The following is a 27,263-nucleotide window of genomic DNA, read 5'->3' on the forward strand; positions in this document are numbered from 1 at the left end:
ATTATGTATATAAAGTGCACTCTGCATCTCAGGCCTGTTACAGTCCTCACCGATCTTAAAGGGGAACTGAAGAGAGAGGTATATGGAGGCTGTCCTGTTTATTTCCTTTTAATCAATACCAGTTGCCTGGCAGCCCTGCTGGTCTATTTCTCTGCAGTAGTATCTGATTAAAACCAGAAACAAGCATGCAGCTAGTCTTGTCAGATCAGACTTATAAGTCTGAACCACTGAAACACCTGATCTGCTGCATGCTTGTTCAGGGGCTATGGCTAATAGTATTAGAGGCAGAGGATCAGCAGGGCTGCCAGGCAACTGGTATTGTCTAAAAGGAAATAAACATGACAGCCTCCATATACCTCTCTCTTCAGTTCCCCTTTAAATACTTCCAATGAAACCCCTGCAGCTTCCCAAGTCCCTCTGTGCAGTCTTACTGCTAGGGTGCTCGTCACTGGCCAACCTCCAGACCACTGATACAGTTCTCCTAAAAAGTGCTTCTCTAGTCCTCATATAATGTACTCAATGCTCTCAACTTTCCTAAAAGCTGTCCGCTTACCACGCGTCCTCTTGGACACTAACTGCAGTGGTATTCATTCACGTGAAGTGTCTGCCGTCCCGTCTCCGCACAGTCCGCTCCGGTTGCGGAGGAGCCATTTAACTTGTGGCGTTACACTCTGCCACGCCGTTCTCGCCTCTGCTTCGCCCCTGCCTGGGACGTCTCCCTTGGCTCGAGCTAAGTTCTTTAGCACACCCTCTCACCGTGCGCTATCTCACTGTATCTGCGGATCTCCGTTCGGCGCTTTCAAGCGCCGCGATGAATGCAGGGCCTTGTGTTGTAAGCGGCTAACATCACCAAGTTCCACATGGACGGTGGCCAACTGAGCCCAAAAAGGATTAACGCGTTGCAGCTGTGTCCCAGGCTTCGTCAGAATCAACAATCTCTTTGCATTGCCATCTTCTGGTCATTTATATTTGGTGCATGCCTGACATTATCCTCCCTTTCTTAAAAGGTTAACTCTTGGTGTGCTTCCTTGCTCCCCAATACTATTTTTTAATGCAAAATTATGCTAATTTCTTTTCACTAATCATACTTATTTCTTAAATCCTATTGGAGGAGGGAGAGTGGAGGGGAGAAACACTATGGGGACAAAACACCTCCCGTAAATCATTCATCAGTTTTTACACATTTTTCTCAAAACTTTATGCAAGACTCTAGAAATAGCGATGCAGGCTCCTCCCTCTTGAATCATAGGAACACCTTTAGATGTAGATCTAAATTTAATCCTTTCGGTGCCAAGCTGTTGCACCCATAAATCCACGTACATTCTTTTTGGTATAGTATTCTGTCAAAATCCCCCCTCCTCCCACTTACTTGCAATCTATAGATACCTATGTATCTTAGACCCTCTGGATTCTCATTATGGTATTCCTCAAAATGTGCTGCTTAACGTGTTCCTTGATTCTAGAGCCCACATCCCTTTTGGTCTTGCCAATATACAATTTATTGTAAGGGCAAATTATCTGATAGATTACTCTAGTAGTCATACAGTTAAAAAAAACCGTTTGATCCTAAATCCTTGTGAGCCATCAGTATTGGTAAATCTATTGGTTTGCTGTACATATCTGCATACTTTGCATCTATACATGCCTTTCACCATATTCTCTCATGGAGTCACTAATTCACTTTTAACCAATATATCACTTAGATTTTTACATCTCCTTGCTGTCATCTGTGGGGTATCACCTACTATCTTAGCAATATCTTTGTCTAACATCAGGACTCCCCAATTTTAAAATTTCACGCAGCCGCTGCCAATGGCGACCGGGACCCCCTTCCCCCCCCCCCCCACCCGTGACAATGCGTGCGACATCATCATCTTTTTCAGTTGTCTTGTTTTTGTTGAGTTTTCTGTAACAATTGTTGTCCTTCTGTTTTGAGGGCCCTCAAGTAAGCCTTCCTCAAAATTCTATTAGAATATCCTCGATCTTTCAAACCTTTCTCTAACGCCTTCCCCTCTTTTTTGTTATCCTCCACATTAGCGCAATTCCGCCTTATCCGCAAAAATTCACCTGTTGGGACCGACTATATTTGTCTAAGAGGATGGAAGCTCCTGGCATGCAGCAACGTATTGCCTGCTGTCTCTTTTCTATATGTTCCAGAAATTAACTTATTTTCTTCTCTGCTCAACTCTAAATCCAAAAAGGTTATCCTCTGTCGATCATGTACACGTCAAGTATATATTTCTGTCGTTCTTGTTCAATTTTTCAACGAATGACAGAAGGGATTGTTAATCCCCCCTCCATACCATCACAATGTCATCAATAAAACGTAGCCAGAGGGCCACATGCTCGCCGAACTCGCGCATATCATACACCTCCTGCATCTCCCGGTACGAGTAAAGCTGGCAAGCACACAGCCCCCATGGCCACGCCTCTAAATTTGCTGATATAAATTTACCATCATATTGAAAATAGTTGTTCTTCAAAATCAATCTCATGAGGTCCCAAACAAATTTGTTATGCATTTCCTCTTGAGGAACAGAATACCTATCCAAATAAAATGTCACTGCCTCCAATCCCACCTCATTTGGAATTGAAGTAAACAATGACTCCACATCTAAAGAAACCAAAATGCATTCCTCAGGAAACTGTCAATTTTTTTCTAATACCTGCATTGAATCTCTGACATAAGAAGGCAATCCCATAATTTTCTGTAATTTTTTGTCCACATATTTTGCTATCTTTTCCAATGGACCTCCATTTGCTGCTATCATCGGTCTTCCCGTGGATTATCTAGTTTGTGTGTTTTGGGGATAATGTAAAAGATCGGTATATTAAATGTTTAAATCTGCATGTAGTTGTATTCTCTTTCCAAGATAATGCTTTCAATATAACCCCAACTCAATTTGTTATTTATGAATCTCACCAGGTCAGGCAAAGGATCCCCCTGATTTGTCTATAATTGCTAGTATCATTAAGCAGCCTTTTCACTTCTTCACAATATTTTTCCACGCAACGTTTCCCCCTTTATCGCTTTTTTTGATTATCGTATCCGTCCACCCCTTAATGTCTTCCAGGGCCATTCTTTGATCTCTGGTGACATTACATATACCCCCAAGTTTTCCAGTCAATAGTTTCCAGATCTTTTTTTATTAACTTCAAAAACACTGATGAGGATCGATTTAATGCTGGCATAAAGTTTGATTTATTTCTCACCTCGATATACAATTTTCTATTAAGGGTGGCCTCCTCACCTTCCTGTCCTTCCTGCTGTTTTAACAGTAAATCCAAGTCCCAGCTATCAATGTCATCAATCCTCCCATCACGAATATCATTCCCTATTATGGGAATTTCATCTTTATGTGATTCTCTAGGCAAATACATTTTTTTCAACAATACCCGTCTCAAGAACAGGCTTATATACTTATACACCTCAAACCCATCGCCCAACGCTGTAGGGCAAAATGTTACTCGACTTCTTGTGACCTATAACCTCTCATGTTCCAACTTTCCACTGAGGCATCACTATCACTTAGTCCCTCTGAGGAGCTATAGGTTGTCTCTCCCCATCTAACTTTTTTCTGATTTCTCCTTCTCTTGTGGTACTTAGCTTTTTTCTTTGCATCACCTTCCTGGTTCACTTTTATATTAAAAATATTACCTGACTTCCAGTCCTTGATCTTGCATACATTTATCTGCCTTGATCTTTTTTTATCTGTGTCTGTTCTTTTTCCAAAATCGTTTTTGTTCTCAAATTATCTCCTTGAAATCAAATTTTGGGTCCTCTTTGAAATAATTTAATTTATCCAAATAATTATTCATCATTTTTTCTAAATCTACTATCTGTATTTTCTCTTCCTTTACCATTATCTGGAATGTATTGAGCACGGGATCAAAGTGATTAAGATAATGGTAAAGGAAGAGAAAATACAAATAGTAGATTTAGAAAAATTGATGAATAATTATTTGGATAAATTAAATTAGTTCAAAGAGGACCCAAAATTTGAAGGGTATAATTTGAGAACAAAAAAGATTTAGGAAAAAGAACAGACTGCTAAAAAAGACCAAGGCAGATAAATGTATGCAAGATCAAGGACTGGAAGTCAGGTAATATTTTTAATATTCAGTAAAAGTGAACCAGGAAGGTGATGCAAAGAAAAAAAGCTAAGTACCACAAGAGGAGGAGAAATCAGAAAAAAGTTAGATGGGGAGAGACAACCTATAGCTCCTCATAGGGACTAAATGATAGTGGTGCCTCAGTGGAAAGTTGGAACATGGGAGGTTATAGGTCACAAGAAGTCAAGTAACATTTTGCCCTACAGCGTTGGGCGATGGGTTTGAGGTGTATAAGTATATAAGCCTGTTCTTGAGACGGGTATTGTTGAAAAAAAATGTACTTTCCTAAAGAATCACAAAATTTAAATTTCCCATAATAGGGAATGATATTCGTGATGGGAGGATTGATGGCATTGATAGTTGGGACTTGGATTTACTGTTAAAACAGCAGGAAGGACAGGAAGGTAAGGAGGCCACCCCTAATAAAAAAAAAAGGTATACTGAATTGAAAAATAAAACTTTATGCCAGCATTAACTTCAAATCGATCCACATCAGAGTTTTTGGAGTTAGTAAAAAAAAGATCTGAAAACGATTGACTGTAAAACTTGGGGGGGGAAATGTAATGCCACCAGAGATCAAAGAATGGCCCTGGAAGACATTAAGGGGTGGACAGATACGATAATCAAAAAAGCGATAAAGGGGGAAACGTTGCGTGGAAAAATATTGCGAAGAAGTGAAATGGCTGCTTAAAGTGAACCTCCAGACTAAAAATCGACTCAGCAGCACTGAAAAGGCCTGGTATTCCTTTAACAGTTTCACAGCATCAGAACTTTGTTTCTCTTATACAAGTCTCATTTTTAGCAGCACAGAAGAAAACTGCCCGGGCAGTTTTCCCCTTATGCTGTGCAAAGCATGATGGGATTTCTGATGTTGTTGTTCTCGTTCTGCTGTTTTGGTGCAATTTTGTTTTTTTAACATTTTGAATTTGACATTTGAAGCCTAGGGTGCGCAGCTGGGAGGGGTGATCAGGACACAGGACAGTTGGAACTGTGTCTCATGCTCCCTGTCACCTCCTTTCAACCAAAAAGATGGCTGCCCCCATGACAAAGATGGCAGCCCCCATGAATCGCAAACATTTGCCTGGTCTTTTAAAACAGGGTGGGTAAGAGATTATTTTACCTATCTATTCTAATTAACATAACTAATGTAACTTAACAGTATGTTTGTTTAGGCTGAAGTTCCCCTTTAATGATACAAGCAATTATTGACAAATCAGGGGGGATCCTTTGCCTGACCTGGTGAGATTCATATAAAAACATATTGAGTTGGGGTTATATTGAAAACATAATCTTGGAAAGAGAATACAACTACATGCAGATTAAAACATTTACGGTAATATACAGATCTTTTACATTATCCCCAAAACACACAAGAATCTAGATAATCCACTGGGAAGACCGATAATAGCAGCAAATGGAGGTCCTTTGCAAAAGATAGCAAAATATGTGGACAAAAAATTACAGCCTATAATGATGGGATTGCCTTCTTATGTCAGAGATTCAATGCAGGTATTGGAAAAAATGGACAAAGTAAAGTTTCCTGAGGAATGCATTTTGGTTTCTTTAGATGTGTTCCTCAAGAGGAAATGCATAACAAATTTGTTTGGGACCTCATGAGATTGATTGGAGAAGAACTATTTTCAATATTATGGTAAATTTATCAGCAAACTTAGAGGCGTGGCCATGGGGGCCGCGTGCTCACCGGCTTACTTGTGCCGGGACCTGGGGAGATTGGAGATGCAGGAGGTGTATGGCATGCGTGAGTTCAGCGAGCATGTGGCCATCTGGCTACGCTTTATTGATGACATTGTGATGGTATGGAATTGAACAAGAACAACAGAAATATATACTTGACATGTGTACATGATCGACAGAGGATAACCTTTTAGGATTTAGCGTTGAGCAGAGAAGGAAATAAGCTATTTTCTAAAACGTATAGAAAAGAGACAGCAGGCAATACGTTGCTGCATGCCAGGAGCTTCCATCCTCTTAGCCAAATAAAGTCGGTCCCAACAGGTGAATTTTTGCGGATAAGGCGGAATAGCGCTAATGTGGAGGATTACAAAAAAGAGGGGAAGGCGATACAGAAACGTTTGAAAGATTGAGGATATTCTAATAGAATTTTGAGGAAGGCTTATTTGAGGGCCCTCAAAACAGAAAGACAACAATTGTTACAGAAACCTCAACAAAAACAAAAGACAACTGAAAAAGATGATGATGTCGCATGCATTGTCACGGGGGTGTGGTAGCCATTGGCAGCGGCTGAAATTTTGAATAAAAATTGGGGAGTCCTGATGTTAGACAAAGATATTGCTAAGATAGTGGGTGATACCCCACAGATGAGAGCAAGGAGATGTAAAAATCTAAGTGATATAAGTGAATTAGTGACTCCATGAGAGAATATGGTGAAAGGCATGTATAGATGCAAAGTATGCAGATATGTACAGCAAACCAATAGATTTACCAATACTGATAGCTCACAAGGATTTAGGATCAATAGTTTTTTTTTTAACTGTATGACTACTAGAGTAATCTATCAGATAATTTGCCCTTGCAATAAATTGTATATTGGCAAGACAAAAAAGGGATGTGGGCTCTAGAATCAAGGAACACGTTAAGCAGCACATTTTGAGGAATACCATAATAGGAATCCAGAGGGTCTAAGATACATAGGTATCTATAGATTGCGAGTAAGTGGGAGGAGGGGGGATTTTGACAGAATACTATACCAAAAAGAATGTACGTGGATTTATGGGTGCAACAGCTTGGCACCAAAATTATTAAATTCAGATCTAAATCTAGAGGTGTTCCTGTGATTCGAGAGGGAGGAGCCTGCATCGCTATTTCTAGAGTCTTGCATAAAGTTTTGAGAAAGGTGTAAAAACTGATGAATGATTTACGGGAGGTGTTTTGTCCCCATAGTGTTTCTCCCCTCCCCTCTCCAATTTGTTTTAAGAAAAATTTGTATGATAAGTGAAAAGAAGTCAGCCCCTAGCAATTGCTGGCAGCCTGATCACGTCTTACCCCAGAGTCCATGGCGGCCTGAAGGGGGAATAGTAATTAACACCGCTGGAACTTTTGCAGGAGCAGGTTGAGCCAATTTTCGGCTTTGCCACGTGCCCAAATTTCCCGGCACCTTAATTACATACATACATGCATGCATGCATGCATGCATTCGTAGGTTCTAGGCACCCGCTAATCTTCAAACATCTCAGTATTCTTATCACAATTATTCTAGGTTACAAAACCAATCAAAGCAATATAAGTGTACAAACGAAGTACAATCATTAACCCCTTCCCGACCGCCGTATAGACAATTGGCGGCCGGGAAGTGGACCCCGCAAGGACCGCCGTATTGACAAATGGCGGCGGTCCTTTTACGGGCATGGGCGGCGCTATCGCGTCATTCGTGACGTGATCGGCCGCCGGGGACTGGCTCCGCCCACCTCGTGCTGTAACCCGCCGGCCGTTCGGAAGCGCCAGCGGGTTACTAGCACCAGGATCGCCGCATACAAAGTGTATAATACACTTTGTAATGTTTACAAAGTGTATTATACAGGCTGCCTCCTGCCCTGGTGGTCCCAATGTCCGAGGGACCACCAGGGCAGGCTGCAGCTACCCTATGTCGCACCAAAGCACACTGATTTCCCCCCCCCCTGCCCCAGATCGCCCACCCCCCAGACCCCTGTTTGCACCCAATCACCCCCCCTAATCACCCATCAATCACACCCTGTCACTATCTGTCAACGCTATTATTTTTTATCCCCCCCTTGCCCCCTCCTGATCACCCCCCCACCCCTCAGATTCTTCCTAGACCCCCCCCCCCCCCCCCGTGTACTGTATGCATCTATCCCCCTGATCACCTGTCAATCACCCCGTCACTGCCACCCATCAATCAGCCCCTAACCTGCCCCTTGCGGGTAATCTGATCACCCACACCAATAGATCGCCCGCAGATCCGACGTCAGATCACCTCTGAAGTGCAGTGTTTACATCTGTTCTCTACCCTAAACACCCACTAATTACCCATCAATCACCCCCAATCGCCACCTGTCACTGTTACCCATCAGATCAGACCCTAATCTGCCCCTTGCGGGCACCCAATCACCCGCCTACACGCTCAGATTGCCCTCAGACCCCCCCTTATCAATTCGCCAGTGCAATATTTACATCTGTTCTTCCCTGTAATAACCCACTGATCACCTGTCAATCACCCCGTCACTGCCACCCATCAATCAGACCCTAACCTGCCCCTTGCGGGCAATCTGATCACCCACCCACACCAATAGATCGACCGCAGATCCGACATCAGATCACCTCCCAAGTGCAGTGTTTACATTTGTTCTCTACTCTAAACACCCACTAATTACCCATCAATCACCCCCTGTCACTGCTACCTATCAGATTAGACCCCTATCTGCCCCTAGGCCACTCAATCACCCGCCCACACCCTCAGACCCCAGCCCTGATCACCTCGCCAGTGCATTGCTTGCCCCATCTATTCCCCCCTCTAATCACACCTTGAGACACCCATCAATCACCTCCTGTCACCCCCCTAGCACTCCTATCTATCAGATCAGGCCCAATACAACCTGTCATCTAAAAGGCCACCCTGCTTATGACCGGTTCCACAAAATTCGCCCCCTCATAGACCACCTGTCATCAAAATTTGCAGATGCTTATACCCCTGAACAGTCATTTTGAGACATTTGGTTTCCAGACTACTCACGGTTTTGGGCCCGTAAAATGCCAGGGCGGTATAGGAACCCCACAAAGTGACCCCATTTTAGAAAAAAAGACACCCCAATGTATTCTGTTAGGTGTATGACGAGTTCATAGAAGATTTTATTTTTTGTCAAAAGTTAGCGGAAATTGATTTTTATTGTTTTTTTTTCAGTGTCATTTTTCACTAACTTGTGACAAAAAATAAAATCTTCTATGAACTCGCCATACACCTAATGGAATACCTTGGGGTGTTTTCTTTCTAAAATAAGGTCACTTGTGGAGTTCCTATACTGCCCTGGCATTTTAGGGGCCCTAAACCGTGAGGAGTAGTCTAGAAAACAAATGCCTCAAAATGACCTGTGAATAGGACGTTGGGCCCCTTAGCGCACCTAGGCTGCAAAAAAGTGCCACACATGTGGTACCGCCGTAGTCAGGAAAAGTAGTATAATGTGTTTTGGGGTGTATTTTTACACATACCCATGCTGGGTGGGAGAAATCTCTCTGTAAATGGACAATTGTGTGTAAAAAAACAAACAAACAATTGTCATTTACAGAGATATTTCTCCCACCCAGCATGGGTATGTGTAAAAATACACCCCAAAACACATTATACTACTTCTCCTGAGTACGGCAATACCACATGTGTGGCACTTTTTTACACCCCAAGTGCACTAAGGGGCCCAAAGTCCAATGAGCACCTTTAGGCTTTACAGGGGTGCTTACAATATAGCACCCCCCAAAATGTCAGGGCAGTAAACACACCCCACAAATGACCCCATTTTGGAAAGTAGACACTTTAAGGTATTCATAGAGGAGCATGGTGAGTCCGTAGCAGATTTCATTTTTTTTTTGTCGCAAGTTAGAAGAATAGGAAACTTTTTTTTTTGTCACAAAGTGTCATTTTCCGCTTACTTGTGACAAAAAAATAATATCTTCTATGAACTCACTATGCCTCTCAGTGAATACTTTGGGATGTCTTCTTTCCAAAATGGGGTCATTTGGGGGGTATTTATACTATCCTGGAATTCTAGCCCCTCATGAAACATGTCAGGTGCTCCGAAAAGTCAGAGATGCTGGAAAATGGGAAAATTCACTTTTTGCACCATAGTTTGTAAACGCTATAACTTTTACCCAAACCAATAAATACAGGCTGAATGGTTTGTTTGTTTTTTTTTTTTATCCAAAACATGTTTGTCCACATTTTTCGCGCTGCATGTATACAGAAATTTTACTTTATTTGAAAAATGTCAGCACAGAAAGTTAATAATGTTTTTGACAAAATTCATGGCTTTTTTGATGAATATAATAAAAAGTAAAAATCGCAGCAGCAATCAAATAGCACCAAAAGAAAGCTTTATTAGTGACAAGAAAAGTTGCTAAAATTCATTTAGGTGGTAGGTTGTATGAGCGAGCAATAAACCGTGAAAGCTGCAGTGGTCTGAATGGAAAAAAAGTGCCTGGTCCTTAAGGGGGGTAAAGCCCTAGGTCCTCAAGTGGTTAAACATGAAAAAAAAAGGAGGTTTAAGTATAAGCGAATATTCATAGCAGACATACAGGAATAAAGCTGGGTGGCCATTATAGCTGCTTAGTATCCAGCTAATTCATGGCTTCACCTGCATCTTGAAAGAAAGAATATAATGCGGTCACCATCAATAACACACAATTTTGCCTGTTACTGCATAGAGTAAGGAATTTTTTCATCTCTCATGTGTCTCTTGATATCTAAAAAAGATGCTCAACACTTTTTCAATTCAATGGAGAAATATGGAAAGATCATTACTTTAGAGCAGGAGTCAGGAACCTTTTTGGCTGAGAGCCATAAACGCCACATATTTTAAAATGTAATTCCATGAGAGCCATACAATATTTTTCAAACGGACAGTGCGCATGCGCAGCAGAGGGCTCATGTCCCTGTTGCCATGGTGATGTGTATACAGAAATCGTCACTGCCCCAGCCAATCTCGACATCCTACATATAGAATCACAATCTCTACAGTGCAGCAGACGTGAAAGAAAGGGGCAAGGTGGCGAGCCATCTTGTCCTGACAGCATGTATTTGTTCAGCGTGGCAGAGGAACTTGTCTTGCTGGCCTTCGGAAGCGTTGCAGTGTAGCCTGGGGACAAAGGCACAGGTTTCTGGGCTGGCAGGATACCAGGAAAAGAGACATGGCTGCATCGTAAGAGGTGAAGGTACCAAGAGCTCAGAGATACGCATCTTAATCCTCTGTCCCCCTCTAATTTACAGTTATCAGAGATCATCTTTACAGCTAGCAAGGTGAGTGACTGGGATTTTTTTTGTTTGTTTTTCTTATGAAATAAACAGGAACATCACATAATGCTCTAGAAAAATCTGGGGGAGGAGGCATCATAGCCTAGGGCTTAGACTGTTATTTTTATATTAACATTTTTATCTTATCAATGGAGTTATAGTGGTAAGTATAAAGTGACCGCTTACAACTAGCAATGAGAAACTGCTGTGGCCTGAGGTCCCAGCCACTAATAAAAGGTGGTGCATGTGGTGCTAACCATGTAGAGCTGTGACTTGTCAGGGGTTTGATGAAAAAGTGCTGGGGAGGAGACAGACATTTCACCCACTACAAAACAGGCCCGTTTCCACTAGGCATAGCCGTATCGCACCACAGGTGTCCTGAAACACGTGCACGGCAATGAAATACTTTCAATTGCGTGCATGTTGTGCTGAGCGATCAGAGAATCTGCAGCATGCTGTAAATTCTCACACAGCCGCATTCACCCGCATCTGTGTCCCATCTCAATTCTCTTCCGCATTGGGAGATGAGGAAGTGATGCGATGCGGCTAGGTAGCCGCATTCCTTTATGAATGAAAAAGGCCTTTACTGTGAGGCTAGACAGTTAGGATAGGACAGTGCTGTAGGGAACCTGTACTGAGAAATTATTTAAAATAAACACATGAGGTAACTTCAAACGAACATTACATAGTTACCTTGCCATCAGTTCCTCTCAGAAGCTCATCATTTTTTTTCTGACAATGATCCCTTCCAGTTCTGACATTTTGTCAGAACTGAAATATACCAGTTGCTGTCAGTTATAGCTGAGAGGACAACTGCTGTTCCAAGTAATGTCTATGTTTCCCTTTGGCTCAAGTGGGCGATGTTACAGTTCAACAGTGTGCTGACCAGAAAGCTGTTATGGGGTAATCACCATTTTCAAAATGGAGGACGGAGAATTCCCTTGTTCACAGTGGACAAACAGGACGCGGGGAAAGAAGAAGAGAAAGATTGAGGAGTAGACTACACAGGAGGTAAGTATGACTTGTGTAAGTCTATTTTGACTTAATTTTCAGTTCAGGTTTTCTTTAAGCACTACTCCTGTTGACAGTTATTACTATAGATGGGCTTTAAAGTGAACCTTAAAGGGATACTGTAGGGGGGGGTCGGGGAAAAATGAGCTGAACTTACCAGGGGCTTCTAATGGTCCCCCGCAGACATCCTGTGTTGGCGCAGCCACTCCCCAATGTTCCGGCCCCGCCTCCGGTTCACTTCTGGAATTTCTGACTTTAAAGTCAGAAAACCACTGCGCCTGTGTTGCCGTGTCCTCGCTCCCACTGATGTCACCAGGAGTGTACTGCGCAGACACAGACCATACTGGGCCTGCGCTGTGCGCTCTTGATGACATCAGCGGGATCGAGGACACGGCAACGCAGGCGCAGTGGTTTTCTGACTTTAAAGTCAGAAATTCCAGAAGTGAACCGGAGGAGGGGCCAGAGCATCGGTAAACGGCTGCGCGGGCACAAGATGTCTGCGGGGGACCATTAGAAGCCCCGGGTAAGTTCAGCTCATTTTCCCCCGACCCCACTACAGTATCCCTTTAAGCCAGAAAAAAATGAGTTTTACTCACCTGGGGCTTCTACCAGCCCCCTGCAGCAGTCCTGTGCCCTCGCAGCCACTCACTAATCCTCTGGTCCCCTGCTGCCAGCTAGTTTCGTTTTTGCCGACAGGCCCGTCAGGACTGGGCACGCGTAGCTTTTTCCGCATTCACGTGTAATTAGCGCTATTGCGGACCGCAACGCGTACAAAAATACGCGCTGCCGCATATCTATGCGTTCGTAATGCGGCAACGCGTATTTTTGTACGCGTTGCGGTCCGCAATAGCGCTAATTACACGTGAATGCGGAAAAAGCTACGCGTGGCCAGTCCTGACGGGCCTGTCGGCAAAAACGAAGCTAGCTGGCAGCAGGGGACCAGAGGATTAGTGAGTGGCTGAGAGGGCACAGGACTGCTGCAGGGGGCTGGTAGAAGCCCCAGGTGAGTAAAACTCATTTTTTTTTCTGGCTTAAGTGTCCCTTTAACCTCCATAACGCAGTCTGCTAAGAATGAAGAAAATAAAAAGGTTATTAATATATGGGAATTACTAATTACGGTAATACTGCAGAAAGCAGATACATAGTCAAAAGAAATAACAGGCAACTCCAAATTGTCACTGCTTAGCCACATTTATGACACAGTTACTTTAAAAAGTGTACTGGAGATGGTACACTGGCCCGTATTTATACTTACCTGGGGCTTCCGCCAGCCCAAACACCGTGGCTTCCCTCATTGTCCTCTTCGGCCCCCTCTGTTCTGGCACGTCAAACTTCACGTGCACATCAGTGAACAAGCAGGGCCGCATTGCGCAGGATGCCTCGTACTTTTCCTGTCAAGCCCTAGCAACTCAATGCTACTGCGCATACATTGTGCGACTGCACACTGCAGCCATGCTTGTTAAAGCGGATCCAAGATGAAAAACTAACTATAACAAGTAACTTGTCTATATATCTTATCAAACGTTTACATTGTTCACACAGCAAATCTAGCTGCAAACAGCTTCAACAGTTTATGATTATTTATTCCTGTGATACAATGAGGGCAGCCATGTTCTGTTTGACAAACAGAACATGGCTGCCCTCATTGGCAAGCTGATACCATCTCCAGCCCTCAGCCTGTGAAACCTTAACTCCCCTCCCCTCTGAAATCTATGGCTAGCAACCTCCTCCTCCTGCCCTGGCTGAGATCCCATAAACCCTTGGTACACCGGTCTGAGAATGCCAAGGCACTCTGAAGCTGTGGGCGAGGCTTGTTTAGTTTATAGGGAATTAGAGTATTGACACAAAACAAAAAAGGTATTTGGCTTGAGGAATGCCCTATAAACTATATGAAAGGAACACAATTTTGCAATGAGTAAAAGTTTATCTCGGATCCACTTTAATGGGAGTGCGGCCCAGCGCGCTTCGAAGAGGTTCATGGAGGGATCCAAGCGATGGATGGGTGGAGGTGAGGACAAGGGAAGCCTCTCCCTCTACTGAGGTATATAAAGCAGACCTGAACTCAGAACTTCCTCTCTGCTCTAAAATATACGCAACAGCATAATAACATTTAAAGAAAAAACAATTGTTACAGCTCATACAAATCCTGCAATAAATCTGAAGTGTTTCTACTTGCATCCTTCATGGAAGCAGACACACTGCTAACATTCTGCGTTTTCAAATGAGCTTGTCTGCCGTGACAGTCAGGCAACACGGGAGAGATCAAATTACAACTAGTAAATAGAGACAGATGAGGGGGAATTGGACAGGCCTAACTCTCTAATACATACAGGGTGCATTTCTCCATTTTCCTTCTGTCCAGTCCAAGAGTTCAGGTCCACTTTAAAGTACTTTTTCCCCCCTTAACCACCTGGGGACCGCCTAACGCCAACTGGCGTCAAGTCCTGGGGCTGCAGTTTCCCAGGGAACGGCTGCGTGCATGCGCGATCATTCCCTGCCACTTCACGGAACAGAGTTCCTTGATTAGCCTGCTAGCCGCCGATCGCGGCTAGCAGGCTGTTATGTAAACGAAAGGGGAAAGAAATCCCCTTTGTTTACATCTGTACAGGGATGAGGTCCCCGGCAGTGCTGTACGACATCGGCGATCCCCGGCCTCTGATTGGCCAGGGATCGCCGTCCTCTTATAGGCTGATGCCTATGAGAGGCGGAACTGGACGGATCGCCGTCCTGTTCCATAAAGATCACGGAGGGTAGGAGGAAAGGGGAGGGAGAGAGAGCCTCATAGAGGCTTAGAAAGAAAAAAAAAACAAAAAAACGGCCACAGCAATCGGACATCTTAGGCGGCTTGTCCCCTTAGGGACAAGAAAAGGAGGCGAGTCCGATTGCTGGGCTGTGCAGGAGGCTGAAAATCCTGCACAGCCCAGTTTAACAAAAAAGAGCCTGGTTGTTGGGGGGGGTTAACACTGCGGTCGTCAAGTGGTTAAGAAACCAGCCCTGTTTCTGAAGAGCACACTTTTGGGAAATCATTGTGCCAGTCAAAAATGTCAAAGCGGCCCCGTTTTTCTTTTCCTATTTCACAAGTGAACCTAGCCTATGCTGTTAGAGTATATTACAAATTGGTATAAAGCCAGTGGACAGTAAAATCTGTATATGATGAGTATGGGTTATGCAACTTCAGAAACAGAAATCAGTTTGAGGCAAGACTTTAAAAATAGGATTTTATTTCCTTTTCCACAATATAAAATAATTCAGTTAAAATATTTTGATCAGGTTGACGGACGGGAGATTATTAATATCTGCTAATGACACTAGCACAGCTTGCAATCAAGTTGGAGGCGAATGTATTTTTATTTCTAGGGCAAATGCAACAGCAATAAGCATGTGCACAGCCTTCAGACATCAGCAGGTGAACTTGCCAATGCTGCTTAACGTTACTGCTATTAATGGGCACTGGATTGGGCACTGGCACACAGCTTTATCAGAAGATTGAATACATATAAAAGTAGATAGAATGGGTATGACAGGCACTCGATCCTGGCTGCTGATGGGATGAGAGATGGTAGAGGAGGTAAAATGAAGATGTTAGGTTACAGGTGTTACCACAGTTCTGTAGATGAAAAAATACCTGCTCTAGACTGTGTAGTAGATAAGTATGTCAAAGCAGGAAGTTCAACATCTGGCACAGCAATGAATATCCACTTTAATGCAACATCGATCCAACCAAAAATGGATTCAAAGTGCAACGTGCAGTGATACAACATACCAGCACTGCCTGACAACCATCTCTCACAACCAGATTCCTAAGGTCAAGGTGCACTTTGCCTCAGAGGAAGCATGTTTGTCAGGCTGTGTATGTCCAGAACCCACCACTGTGCAGAAGAGGTGCTCACTACCCATGGTATGTTCTAACTTTGAACATCTATTTTTGTTGATTGACACTACAGTATAAGTGGATATTTATTGCTGTACCAGATGCTAATCTCTGCTTTAGCATGCTGAGAAAATTCATCAGTGGTAAGGAGGACTTGGGTGCTGAAGCTGGTACATAAGTGCACACCCCAGAACACTTATACTGTACGGGGCTGCTGATTGAAACATGTGCCCCAAAAGAATTATTAGACGTGGATTGGGCACCAGCCTATAAGCAGAGATGATATAGTGGAAAAGGGGTGGTGGGTTAGTGCAGGGTGTTTGGCAACTATTAGGCTCCCTGCACACTGCATGAGAGATTCAGATTTTAAATCTTAGCTGCATGCTGCATTTTTTTTATCAGTTTTTCTGTTGAATGTATTCAGGGAAAATCAGAATTGAAAATCGGAATCGCAAAACGGATTTGCAATGTGCAGGGAGTCTAAGGAGTGTTGGGTTTTCGGAACGATTCGTTTTTCAGTTACATCTACAAGGTTATGATAAGGAAGAGAGAATTCCTCAAGAGGAGGGTTAAGACTAGAGGTCAGGAAGAGAGAACACCACTTTAATACAAAGGCGGGGCTAGCTAGTTCAGCCCTGCAATTCTCGCAGCTCCCCAACACTAAGACTTCAGCAAGCTTTTAAAGGGAACCCAAGGGTGAGAGATATGATATATTTTCTTTGTAAACAATACCAGTTGCCTAGCAATCCTGTGCATCTTCTGGCATACGTAGAGTCTGGATCAAAACCCTGTAACCAGCATATGGCTAATCCAGTAAAACTTTAGTCAGCCGAGTCAGAGTACCTGATCTGCATACGCTTGTTCAGGGTCTATGGATAAGAGACAGTATCAGCAGGACTGCCAGACAATGGTTATTGTTTAAGAGGAAATATATATGTCAGCCTCCATATACCTCTCACCTAGGGTTCCCTTTAGGGAATTAGGGGGAGAATTAGGTTTAGGTGTCAGAGGGGTCCTCAGGGAAGGGGCACATACTGAGAAAAACAGTATCACATAACGGAGGTATTGAATGAAAGCAATTCACAGCACCGGAGCCCAAACCAGTTGCTTCAAAATCAAATGTATGCCTTCAATCTAGCAAATTCATTGCTCCCCGCAGAAACATTTATAGAAAGACAGCATTTTCACTATTTACATTCAGTATCACAAGTTTTCACACAAAGTTTTCACACTTGATCCTATATAGAAAAGTCCCAAAAAAACAAGAAAAAAAAAAATACAGTTGCTTCTGTGCGTCAGGGTTCATCAAATCGGATGTGCTTGCTTTTATCCTGGATTTTGGCAAGGCGGGTTTTCTCAGCTTTGACAAGCCACTGTTGAAAAAGAAAAACAAATTAAATTCAGCTATAGTCAAATTACAGATAATAAAACATTACAGTTAAACATTCGATTGCAAGTAGCTTGGTTTAAGAGTGCTTTGCAAGAAAAGTAAAAAAAAAAAAAAACTATGAATTTTTGACTTTATAAGCAAGCAACGTCTTGATATACAAGCACAGAACATTTACGCACATCACATCATCACAAATGAGCTGAGGGTTCTTCTCCCTTTGATGATCCAGGATTGTACTTACAGGGAGTCTAAAGCACCCCCCCCCCCCCCCCCAAAAAAAAAAAAAACAGATACTTACCCAAGGAGGGAGAAGGCTCCTTAAGAGCCTTCCCATTCCTCTTCTCGTCCTGTTGTGCCTGCACTGGCCCCCCCGACTGCTCTCTTCTGCTGCGGGTGGGCCGCTCCACACTGCGCACGAGTGAGTGCACTCACAGTACGGAGGGCGACCGTCTTCATGAGCACTCAGGCTCCTAAAGACTCCCAAAGCCTCGCCGCAGCGGGAGATTTGAATGGAGGAGCCTGCAGGGGAATGAGAGGATGAGAAGAGGAACAGAAAGGCTCTATAGGACCCAGAGCCTTCCCTCTCTTTAGGTAAGAATCTGGTTTTTTTGGGGTTTTATATTGGATTCAGATTAACTTTAGTCTGAGTGTAGGGACTGTACAATGTTACATTTCCATGAAATCCTCAAATGTAGGCGAAAGCCAAGCTTACCTCGGGTAATGTCTTTTCCAGTAGTCCGAGTGACAGCACCCCTCCTATGAGACTTGTCTCCCTCCCAAACTTTGGACAGGAAGCTAGAAGATACAAATTTGCATAACAGGCAGGCAGGAGTAGTATATAAAGATGTTACTCACAAAAGGTATTCAGTTATAAAAAAAGACACGGACACCAAATGCTGCTGAAACGATTAATTTAATTATGCCCTTTATTAGGGTGGGCCGGAGGGGTGCTGTCACTCGGACTACTGGAAAAGACATTACCCGAGGTAAGCTTGGCTTTCCCAGAACGTCCTCCTGACAGCACCCCTCCTATGAGACGATAAACAAGAACATTATAAGTTAGGGAGGGACTACTGCCTGCAACACCTTTCTTCCGAATGCTAGATCAGTATTGGCTAATAAGTTTAGTCTATAATGTTTGACAAACGTATTTTGGCTGGACCAGGTGGCCGCTCTGCAAATCTGCTCTATCGAGGCGCCTGCCCTCTCTGCCCAAGATGTTGATACACTTCTTGTGGAGTGAGCTTTAATTGAGGTCGGTAAAGGCCTCCCTTGAGTCTGATAAGCCGCGGTGATAGTTTGTCTGATCCATCTTGCAATTGATGTCTTAGAGGCTTGCCTCCCCTTGAATTTCCCCGCAAACAGCACCAACAAGGCATCTGATCTTCTCCAAGATGCAGTCCTTTCAAGATAATGAAGGATACACCTTCTAACATCCAAACAATGAAGCTTCCTCTCCTTTTCATTAGTTGGTTTATCACAGAATGATGGCAGAAAGATCTCCTGAGATCGATGAAACTTTGAAGTCACTTTAGGAAGGAATGCAAAGTCTGGACGTAGAGTAATCCTATCCTCCGAGATGGTACAATAAGGTGGCTTAATGGATAAGGCCTGAAGTTCGCTGACTCTCCTGGCTGTGGTGATTGCCAGAAGAAAGGCCGTTTTCAACGTCAGAAATTTATCTGGAATCTGATCCAGAGGCTCAAAGGGATGTTCACAAAGACTCTGTAACACCACATTCAAGTCCCAAGGGGGCACCTTAGATATCACCACAGGCCTGAGACGTTTAATTCCCTGAAAAAAACGAAGAAAAAACTCCTCCTGAGCTAATCTTCTCTCTAAATATACACTCAAAGCTGCTGTCTGAACTTTAAGAGTGCTGGAACTTAACCCCATCTGAAATCCATCCTGAAGAAATTCCAGAGCTGAGGCGGAAAGTCTAGAATCCTTCTCTTTCCTTGTACACCATTCACAGTAAATTTTCCATGTCTTCTGATAAATCTGCCTCGTCACCTTCTTGCGGGATTGTATTAACGTTTCAGAAAGTTTATCCGAAAACCCCTTTGATTTCAGGATTCCCCACTCAATCTCCATGCTGAAAGGTGAAGACGCTTGAAGTCCGGGTGAAGAACTGGGCCCTGCGACAACAAATCTGTTCTGACTGGTAACATTATTGGTTGACACATCGCTAAATTCTGTAACAGAGCAAACCACGGTCTTTTCGGCCAAAAAGGTACTATGAGAATTACTTGTGCTCTGTCCTGCATAATCTTGTTCAGAACCCTTGATATCAGAGGTATTGGGGGAAATGCATACATCAGGTTCAACCGCCACTCTATCGAGAAAGCGTCTATTTCCCACGGATTGTCCTTTGGATACAGGGAGCAAAACTTTAGACACTTTGAATTTTGTCTCCTTGCGAATAAGTCTACTGCAGGGGTGCCCCATGCCTGGCTGATCTGAACAAATACTTCTGGATTCAGAGACCATTCGTCTTGTAATATCGCTGACCTGCTGAGATAGTCTGCCACAACATTGCAAGTCCCCTTCAAATGAACTGCTCTGACGGATGTTAAGTTGCTCTCTGCCCAATGCAGAATCCTTGCTGTCTGAGACCACAACCGACGACTTCTTGTTCCTCCCTGATGATTCAGGTAAGCCACTACACTGCTGTTGTCGGACCTGATCAGGACATGACACTGATTGATTTGATCCTTGAAGAATTGAAGGCTTCTCCATACTGCTTCCAGTTCTCTGCTGTTGGAGGATCTTATTGCCATAGCCCTGGACCACTGCCCTTGTGCTGGTAGAGAGTCCATGTGAGCGCCCCACCCCCACGTACTGGCATCCGTCGTTATGATTCTTTGTACTGGAAAAAACCACATGCGGCCTTCCGATAGGTGAGACAGTTCCTGCCACCAGTTTAACGACACTTTCACACCGTATGGGATCAGAATCTTCCTTTCTAGTGCTGAAATGTTCCTGTTCCAGCTCCTTAGTATCCACAACTGCAGGTTCCTGGCATGGAATTGACCCCATTGTACTGCAGGGAAGACTGAGCTTAACAGACCGAGAAGTGCCATGGCTTTTCTTATACTGATGGACCTTGATTTCTGAAAAGAAAGAACAGAATTAAGTACTGCCGAAACTTTTCTTTCCGGGAGAAATACTCTTTGCTGGCGGGAGGAAAAAATAAACCCCAGATATTCCATAGATTGGCTGGGTATTAGCGCCGATTTTGACCAGTTAATTAACCAGCCTAAAGACTCTAGACTATCAATGCATATCTTAACCTGATCACTTACAGACTGTAAAGAATTACCCCAAATCAATAAATCATCTAGGTAAGCAATGATGTTAATGGACCTACACCTCAAGACTGCCAAAACTTCTGCCATCACCTTTGTGAACAGCCAAGGTGATGAAGCTAGCCCAAAAGGTAACACATTAAATTGGAAATGTCTTACCTCTTCTTGTAGGTGAATTGCAAATCTTAGGAATTGCTGGGACTCTAGATGAACTGGTACATGCAGGTAGGCATCTTTGAGGTCCAGAGAAGCTAGAAAACAGTCTTTTTGCAACAGGGTTATTACAGACTTCACATTGTCCATTCGAAACTTCCTGTATTTTACGGCCCTGTTCAACCCCTTTAAATTTAGAATAAATCTGAAGGCTCCCTGAGGCTTTTTTATCAGAAAAACTGGTGAGTAGAACCCTTGGCCTCTCTGGCAGGATGGTACCTCTCGGATCACTCTTTTTTCCAGAAGGGAAGCAACCTCCTCCTGTAATGCCTTCCTTTGGTCTGGTGATTTTGGCTGTGGAGTTACCACATACTGCAGGGGTGGGGGATACTCCCGCTGGCACCATGTTTCGTAGTAGTGGGAAAGCCTTCCCCCTACTGGAATACTGGCGTCATTGCTTATTGGGTTGGTTGGACCGGGGAAAAAGAGCCTTCCCTTTTTGGTTTCTATTTGGAATCCACTTCTTTTTAGGTGGGATCTTTGCCTCAGGTTCCTTGTTGCCGCTGCGAGCTGGGCCCCTGTACTAAAAAGCTCTCTTTTTGGTCGGAAAATTTTTCTTATAATCTGAGGTTCTCTCTAGCGTCTGGTCTAGCTTTGAACCAAATAACAGTTCACCTTCACAGGGCAAACCACACAACTTGGAGCGAGACGAATTGTCCCCCTGCCATGTTTTTACCCATATACCTCTCCTTGCCGAGTTGACAAGGGCAGTTGTTCTGGCCGTTGATTTAACCGTATCATCCGCTGCATCAGTTAAGTAATTAGTAGCGTTAAACAAATCTGGAAAGTCCTCTAAAATTTCTTCTCTGGGCACCCCCGAAGCTATCTTAGACTGAGTCTGCGTGAGCCAAGCTTTAAGGGATCGTCCCACTGCCGTGGATGCCACTGCTGGTTTAAATGTTAAAGATGCTGACTCCCAAGCTCTACGCAACAGATTGTCCATCTTTTTATCAATGGGGTCTTTTAAATTCCCAAAGTTCTCAAACTGCAAATCGGATTTTCTCGACACCCTTGAAAACGACGGGTCCAGTTTGGGAACCGGACCCCAGAATTTTTGATCTTCCGGACTGAAAGGATAACGACGAGAAAGAGACTTGGGCCAAAATGCCCTCCTTTCAGGGTCATCCCACTCCTTCCCAATCATTGACTTTAGAGAGGAATGGACTGGGATGAAACAATTCTGGGGTTCCGCCAAACTCACGTACATCTGATCCAAGGGGGTCAAAGATTTCCGCTCCACTGTTATCCCCATAGTATTTTGCATTGCCGACAACAAGTCTTTCATTAAGTTGGGTGCGAAAGCAAACTTCTGAGTAACCTCTGGGTTTTCCTCCTCCTCCCCAGAAATCTCCTCCAAAGATGAAATCTCTCCTTCCTCTCCAGATAAATCTGAATCCCCTGATTCATTATCCTTTCTTTTACGTTTAGCTGCAACTTGATGAGGTGAAGCCTCTAACTGACTGTGCCCCTCAATCATCGGGGCTGGTAAGGGAGCAGGCACAGTATCAGCAGCAGAAGTAGAAGGAACTGTAGATTCCGCCATTGCTGAATCCTTTATCTCTTTAATGGCCGAGGCCATCTCAGACCGCATCCATCCCATCAAGTCCTTAAATACCACTGGGGATTCCTCCTTTACCACCTTCTCTCTACAAGACTGGCACAGTTTCTTCGTAGAGGAAGAATAGAAGCGAGAGTTGCACATAACACAGCGTTTCTCAGTTCTACCAGAAGATTGTCCCCCTTGACCTTGCTGAGACACAGCCTTGTCTTTGTCTTTATCACCTTTTGGGGCTTTAGGCTAAAAAGAAATAAAGACAGACTGTCAGCCTTACAAGGTGGACCTATGATTACAAATCAACTCCCTCAAAGTCTGAAAAATTACAGCTCACCAGAGAGGGGATAGCGCCAGACTCCGCAGAAGTCAGAGGAGAAGGGCCTACAGCGTCCTCCATGATCACCGACAGCAATGGTGATCGTGGCTAACATTCACATATATATACCCCTGTTAATTACCTGCAGCTGAAGTCAATCTTAACACCGCCGCGGCCCCTGCCGCTATGCCGTCAGCTGACTCGTCATGCGGGACGCATGCGCATGACGTCACTTCCACCCGGAACTTCCGGTTTCGCGCTCCTGCCGCCATAAAGCTCCCGCATCTCTAGGAGAAGCCTCCTCCACGCTGTGCGCTGGACCAGCTGAGTCCCCTGCTCAGCCTTACTATGCCCGCGCTGCACGCTGCACTCGCCGCCTGACGTAGTAGCACCTGGAGACCTCTCAAAGCGTCCCGTCCGGGACAGGAAAAACAACTGAATACCTTTTGTGAGTAACATCTTTATATACTACTCCTGCCTGCCTGTTATGCAAATTTGTATCTTCTAGCTTCCTGTCCAAAGTTTGGGAGGGAGACAAGTCTCATAGGAGGGGTGCTGTCAGGAGGACGTTCTGGGAAATAAACTTTTGTTGGATAAATTCCTTGTTAAAGCCACACAAAAAGAAAACGGTTGGGGTGAGCAAACAGATAGCAATGATTCTTGTAATTCTAGTGAAAGCCATTTTTTTATATATTTTTAACATTATACAGAGCAGTACTTTGTATTAAATATTTTTCTACAGGTGTTTTTGTATTCTGAAACAAATCAACTAAGTTTCCATTAATCGGTATAGGAAATTCACATTGATACAAGTGTGCTTTGGATTACAAGCACATTTCCGGAACAAATGATGTTCGCAAACCAAGGTTCCACTGTACTCTTATTTCACAGTGAAAGTGTCAGTCGCGGCTTAGCTGCTGATTGGAGGAAGCTTACAGAGGTGGGGAGCGAAGGGGATAGAGGCAGGGGGAGCCAATGATTGACAAGCTTCAGGTATACAGAAGGCTATCAACAAGCAGACTGTCGTTAGCCTGGCGATATTTTAAGGGGGGCAAGGCAGCAAGAACTAGCGGCGGCAATAGAGAGACACAGCATGCGATTGTGCACAGAACATGCCTCTGTGTATTCTTAAGATGGAAGAAAAAAAAAAAAAAAAAAAAAAAAAAAAACCACACACCTTGGGTTCTCTTTAACCAGAACCATAGAAGACAACTTTGGTTCAATTCAAACACAGAAGAAAGTCCTCTAGCTGAGGCAAGGTTAACATAATAAAATTCAAAGGGTTCTAGGGAACTATCATGCTTGAACCCCTCTATGTAACTGATCAAGCAGATTTTTATTTTATTTACATATATAGTTGAATATATATCTTTCATATACACCTGAACAATCCTGCCTCTGGGGCCCAAAACTTTGGACACATTGGTTTGTAATATTACTTCAGACAAAGATAGCTTGGCACTGCTGCAATGGAACATGTAATTTATTTGAAGACATTAAACAGCTAGCATGCAAACATCACAGTGAGGCTGAACTCAGCCTCGGAGGAAGAACCGGCTGGTGCAATATGGCCCTCAGACTACTCAGTGCCTGCACCCACTGTTGTCCCAGAACCACAGAATGCATATTTTTCACATCAGTTGTCACTCTGATGTTCGCATGCTATAAAAGTTGTTTGAAGCCTACAAAATTTGTAACCCGGTGTCGCTTAGAACAAAAAGTTTCACAACCCTATCCTCAAGGCCCACCAACAATACATGTCTTGCAGGAAACCACAAGCATGCACAGGCGAGGTAATTAGTGTGTCAGCAGAGCGGATTAACTTCCTCTGTGGATTTCAACAAAACATGCACTGTTGGTGGGCCTTAAAGTGGACCCAAATTAAAAATACGATTTCAGAAATAAAATCTATTTTCTAACTTATATTAATAAATAGCAGCCTTTTTTCAGCTGCATGATGACAAATATAAAATATTTTACATTTAGTGGAGAAACCCCTCCCTTCCTTTCATATTGCCGGGACAGAATTCGGCAAACTGTTGGAATAGGTGGTGTCCAGCAAAGGAGGAATTGCTAATGGCTGCCACCTGTATAACCCTAGTTATGAAAAGAGAAGGGTGAAAAGCATGCACTGAAATGCTCATATGCTTGAAGGAGTGTTTATTTATCTTTGTATGTGTCAGAGTGGTGCAACTAAATATTTTGAATTAAAAAACTGTTTGGTTTGGGTCCGCTTTAAGGACAGGGTTGGGGAACACTGGCTTAGAGTACACTGCAGCTGCATACTGTAGACTTGACTACATAAATATCTATCTATCCACATTCAAGAGCCGACTTTGTTTTTCCTTTTGCAATTTGGTTTGTAGTATCCAGGCGGGAAGCAGTAAAAAGGGGCGCTTTTGGCTAATGGACAAAAAGGGCGCCGCCATAGACTGCAATGCAAAATATCGGCTATTGGATGCCCGACAGGAAATTTGGGTCCACGAGAAATAGCGGTTGCAGGGATTGTGTTAACAAAAGTTTTCATTTACATAATGTTTATTACAAATATCGTTTACAAGTTCGTTTTGACATACTTATTTTTCGTTTTTAAATTTCGCTTTCAGGACTGTAACAAGTTCATTTTCGTTTACAATTATTTTATCATTTTAAAATTAGTTTTCAGATGTATAATGCTTAAAGTTCGTTTTCAACCTTATTCTATTAGAAATACATCACTTTTGGTATTAAGTTTGGTTTTTAGACTTATAATGTGTCGAATATAGTTTTTAGATTTATCACCTTACTAATATATCGCTTTTAGTTATTTTAAGATTATTAATGCGTACACATATATATAGGGGGGGTCTAAGGGTTAGGTACAGAGAGGGTTCTGTGTGTGAGTAGGATTAGGTATAGTTACAGTACAATATTTGTAATATATACAATTTATTATGTATATTTTCACCCCTCTGGAATGCCCTTCCACAGCACATCCGCCACTCTCCCACCCTTGAAATCTTTAAACGCTCCCTCAAAACCCACCTTTTCCGACAAGCATATTCTCTAGCTTAGGCCATGCAACCACTTAATAACCTTATTACGCACTGCCTGTACATACTGCATACTTCCCCCACCTCTTGTTTCCACCCCATTCCTTTAGATTGTAAGCTCGCAAGGGCAGGGCTCTCACCCTTTTGTGTCATGGAATGTTATAAATTTAATTGCTTGCACACTTAGACATTTATACATTTTAGTCATTATGTTAAATCAAATTGTAATCAGCAGTGCTGTATTTTGTATCAGTGTTCATATTTGATGTACATCATTGTCTGTATCATTATGTATCCCTTGTTTGTTTTATTAAATTGTACAGCGCCACGGAATATGTTGGCGCTTTATAAATAAATAATAATAATAAAAAGGGGGGTCTAGGGGTTAGGGATAGATCTGTGTGAGCCTACAGTTAGGTATAATTGCAGTAAAATACCTGTAAAATCTACCATTGTACTACTATGCATAATACAAGTGTAAATATCGTTTTTGTTATAGACGCTGGTTGACATTTCATTTCCAATTTCATTTTTTGTTATAGACGCTATTTTGCAGTTTCATTACCTTTTATTCAACCTATTTAGCACTAGATTTTCATTTATAAGCTATAAACAAAAAATATTGTTTTACATTAGAACGTATCATTTTGGCTATATCCCGTGCCTTTTTTCCACGCGCCCTTTTTTGATGCACGCATCCAGGGGCACATTTAGCCAAGTATTTCAACAGCAATTCCTTCATCAATATCTTTCTGCCACGATTTAATGGTCAACTGCTGCACTTTGAACGTAAACTACTTAACTCCTTAACAGCAGACAGGACTGGGATCCTGTCCCTGCCTTATTAACATATTAAAATGTTAGCCATTTTAGCTATATCTCTTATTTGTGAAGCAACATAAGATTTTAGCTGGGTATAAGCTAACAGGCCCCCTTTATTCATGTTGTATTTCCGCCTCATTACTTCAATACTTAAATCACCTACCTTCTGACAATTGTAATACATTTCCTAGCCTCTAATGCCCAAAATGTCCTAGTTCAACCGTTATCTGTTGGAAACTAGAAATATACAGGCAAATTCATATAAAAAAAAAAAAAAATAAATAAAAAAAAATATCGCAATGCAAAATTGGTTGGCCAAGGCTAACACAGCCACACTCCCTGACAGTCTCTATATTCTGTGACATACAGTTGGGGCCCATGTTTGTGGCATGGTTCACAGGGCCCCTAATTCACTTGGTCTCCATACTGCAGTCCCACCTGTGATTCCCTGAAGGAGGCGCTGCCTCCAGATTCTTTTAGCAATTGTAATTTCTAGACCCACTCAAGATAGATAAACCTCACAAAGGCAGTGGTAAAGGCTTTATAATATTGGTGATAATGAGAAGTGGGATTGTCTGCAATGGATACAACAGGTGAGCCACGGTGATAATTTTTACTAAGGCTGCTCTGCCCACTAA

General features: G+C 43.1%; 2 protein-coding genes across 4 annotated transcripts in view; both read right to left on the reverse strand.

Annotated features, from left to right (window-relative positions):
- Positions 1-15,309: 15,309 nt before the first annotated feature.
- LARP7 (La ribonucleoprotein 7, transcriptional regulator) overlaps positions 15,310-27,263 on the reverse strand; it is a 97,022-nt gene continuing 85,068 nt past the window's right edge. For all 3 annotated transcript variants that reach the window (XM_068281288.1, XM_068281297.1, XM_068281280.1), the window contains one exon: positions 15,310-17,362. In XM_068281288.1, the coding sequence (XP_068137389.1) occupies positions 17,285-17,362 (78 nt within the window). In that variant the 3' untranslated portion in view covers positions 15,310-17,284. The remainder of the gene's footprint in view (positions 17,363-27,263) is intronic.
- Positions 18,211-21,221, reverse strand: LOC137571693 (uncharacterized). Its single transcript, XM_068281220.1, has 2 exons — positions 20,847-21,221; positions 18,211-20,492 (listed from the first exon to the last, which is right to left on the reverse strand). The coding sequence occupies exon 2, from the start codon at positions 20,416-20,418 to the stop codon at positions 18,439-18,441; it is 1,980 nt and encodes a 659-aa protein (XP_068137321.1). The 5' UTR covers positions 20,419-20,492; positions 20,847-21,221; the 3' UTR covers positions 18,211-18,438.

This window comes from Hyperolius riggenbachi, chromosome 1, assembly GCF_040937935.1.
Source record: "Hyperolius riggenbachi isolate aHypRig1 chromosome 1, aHypRig1.pri, whole genome shotgun sequence".
NCBI classification, from domain to species: domain Eukaryota; kingdom Metazoa; phylum Chordata; class Amphibia; order Anura; family Hyperoliidae; genus Hyperolius; species Hyperolius riggenbachi.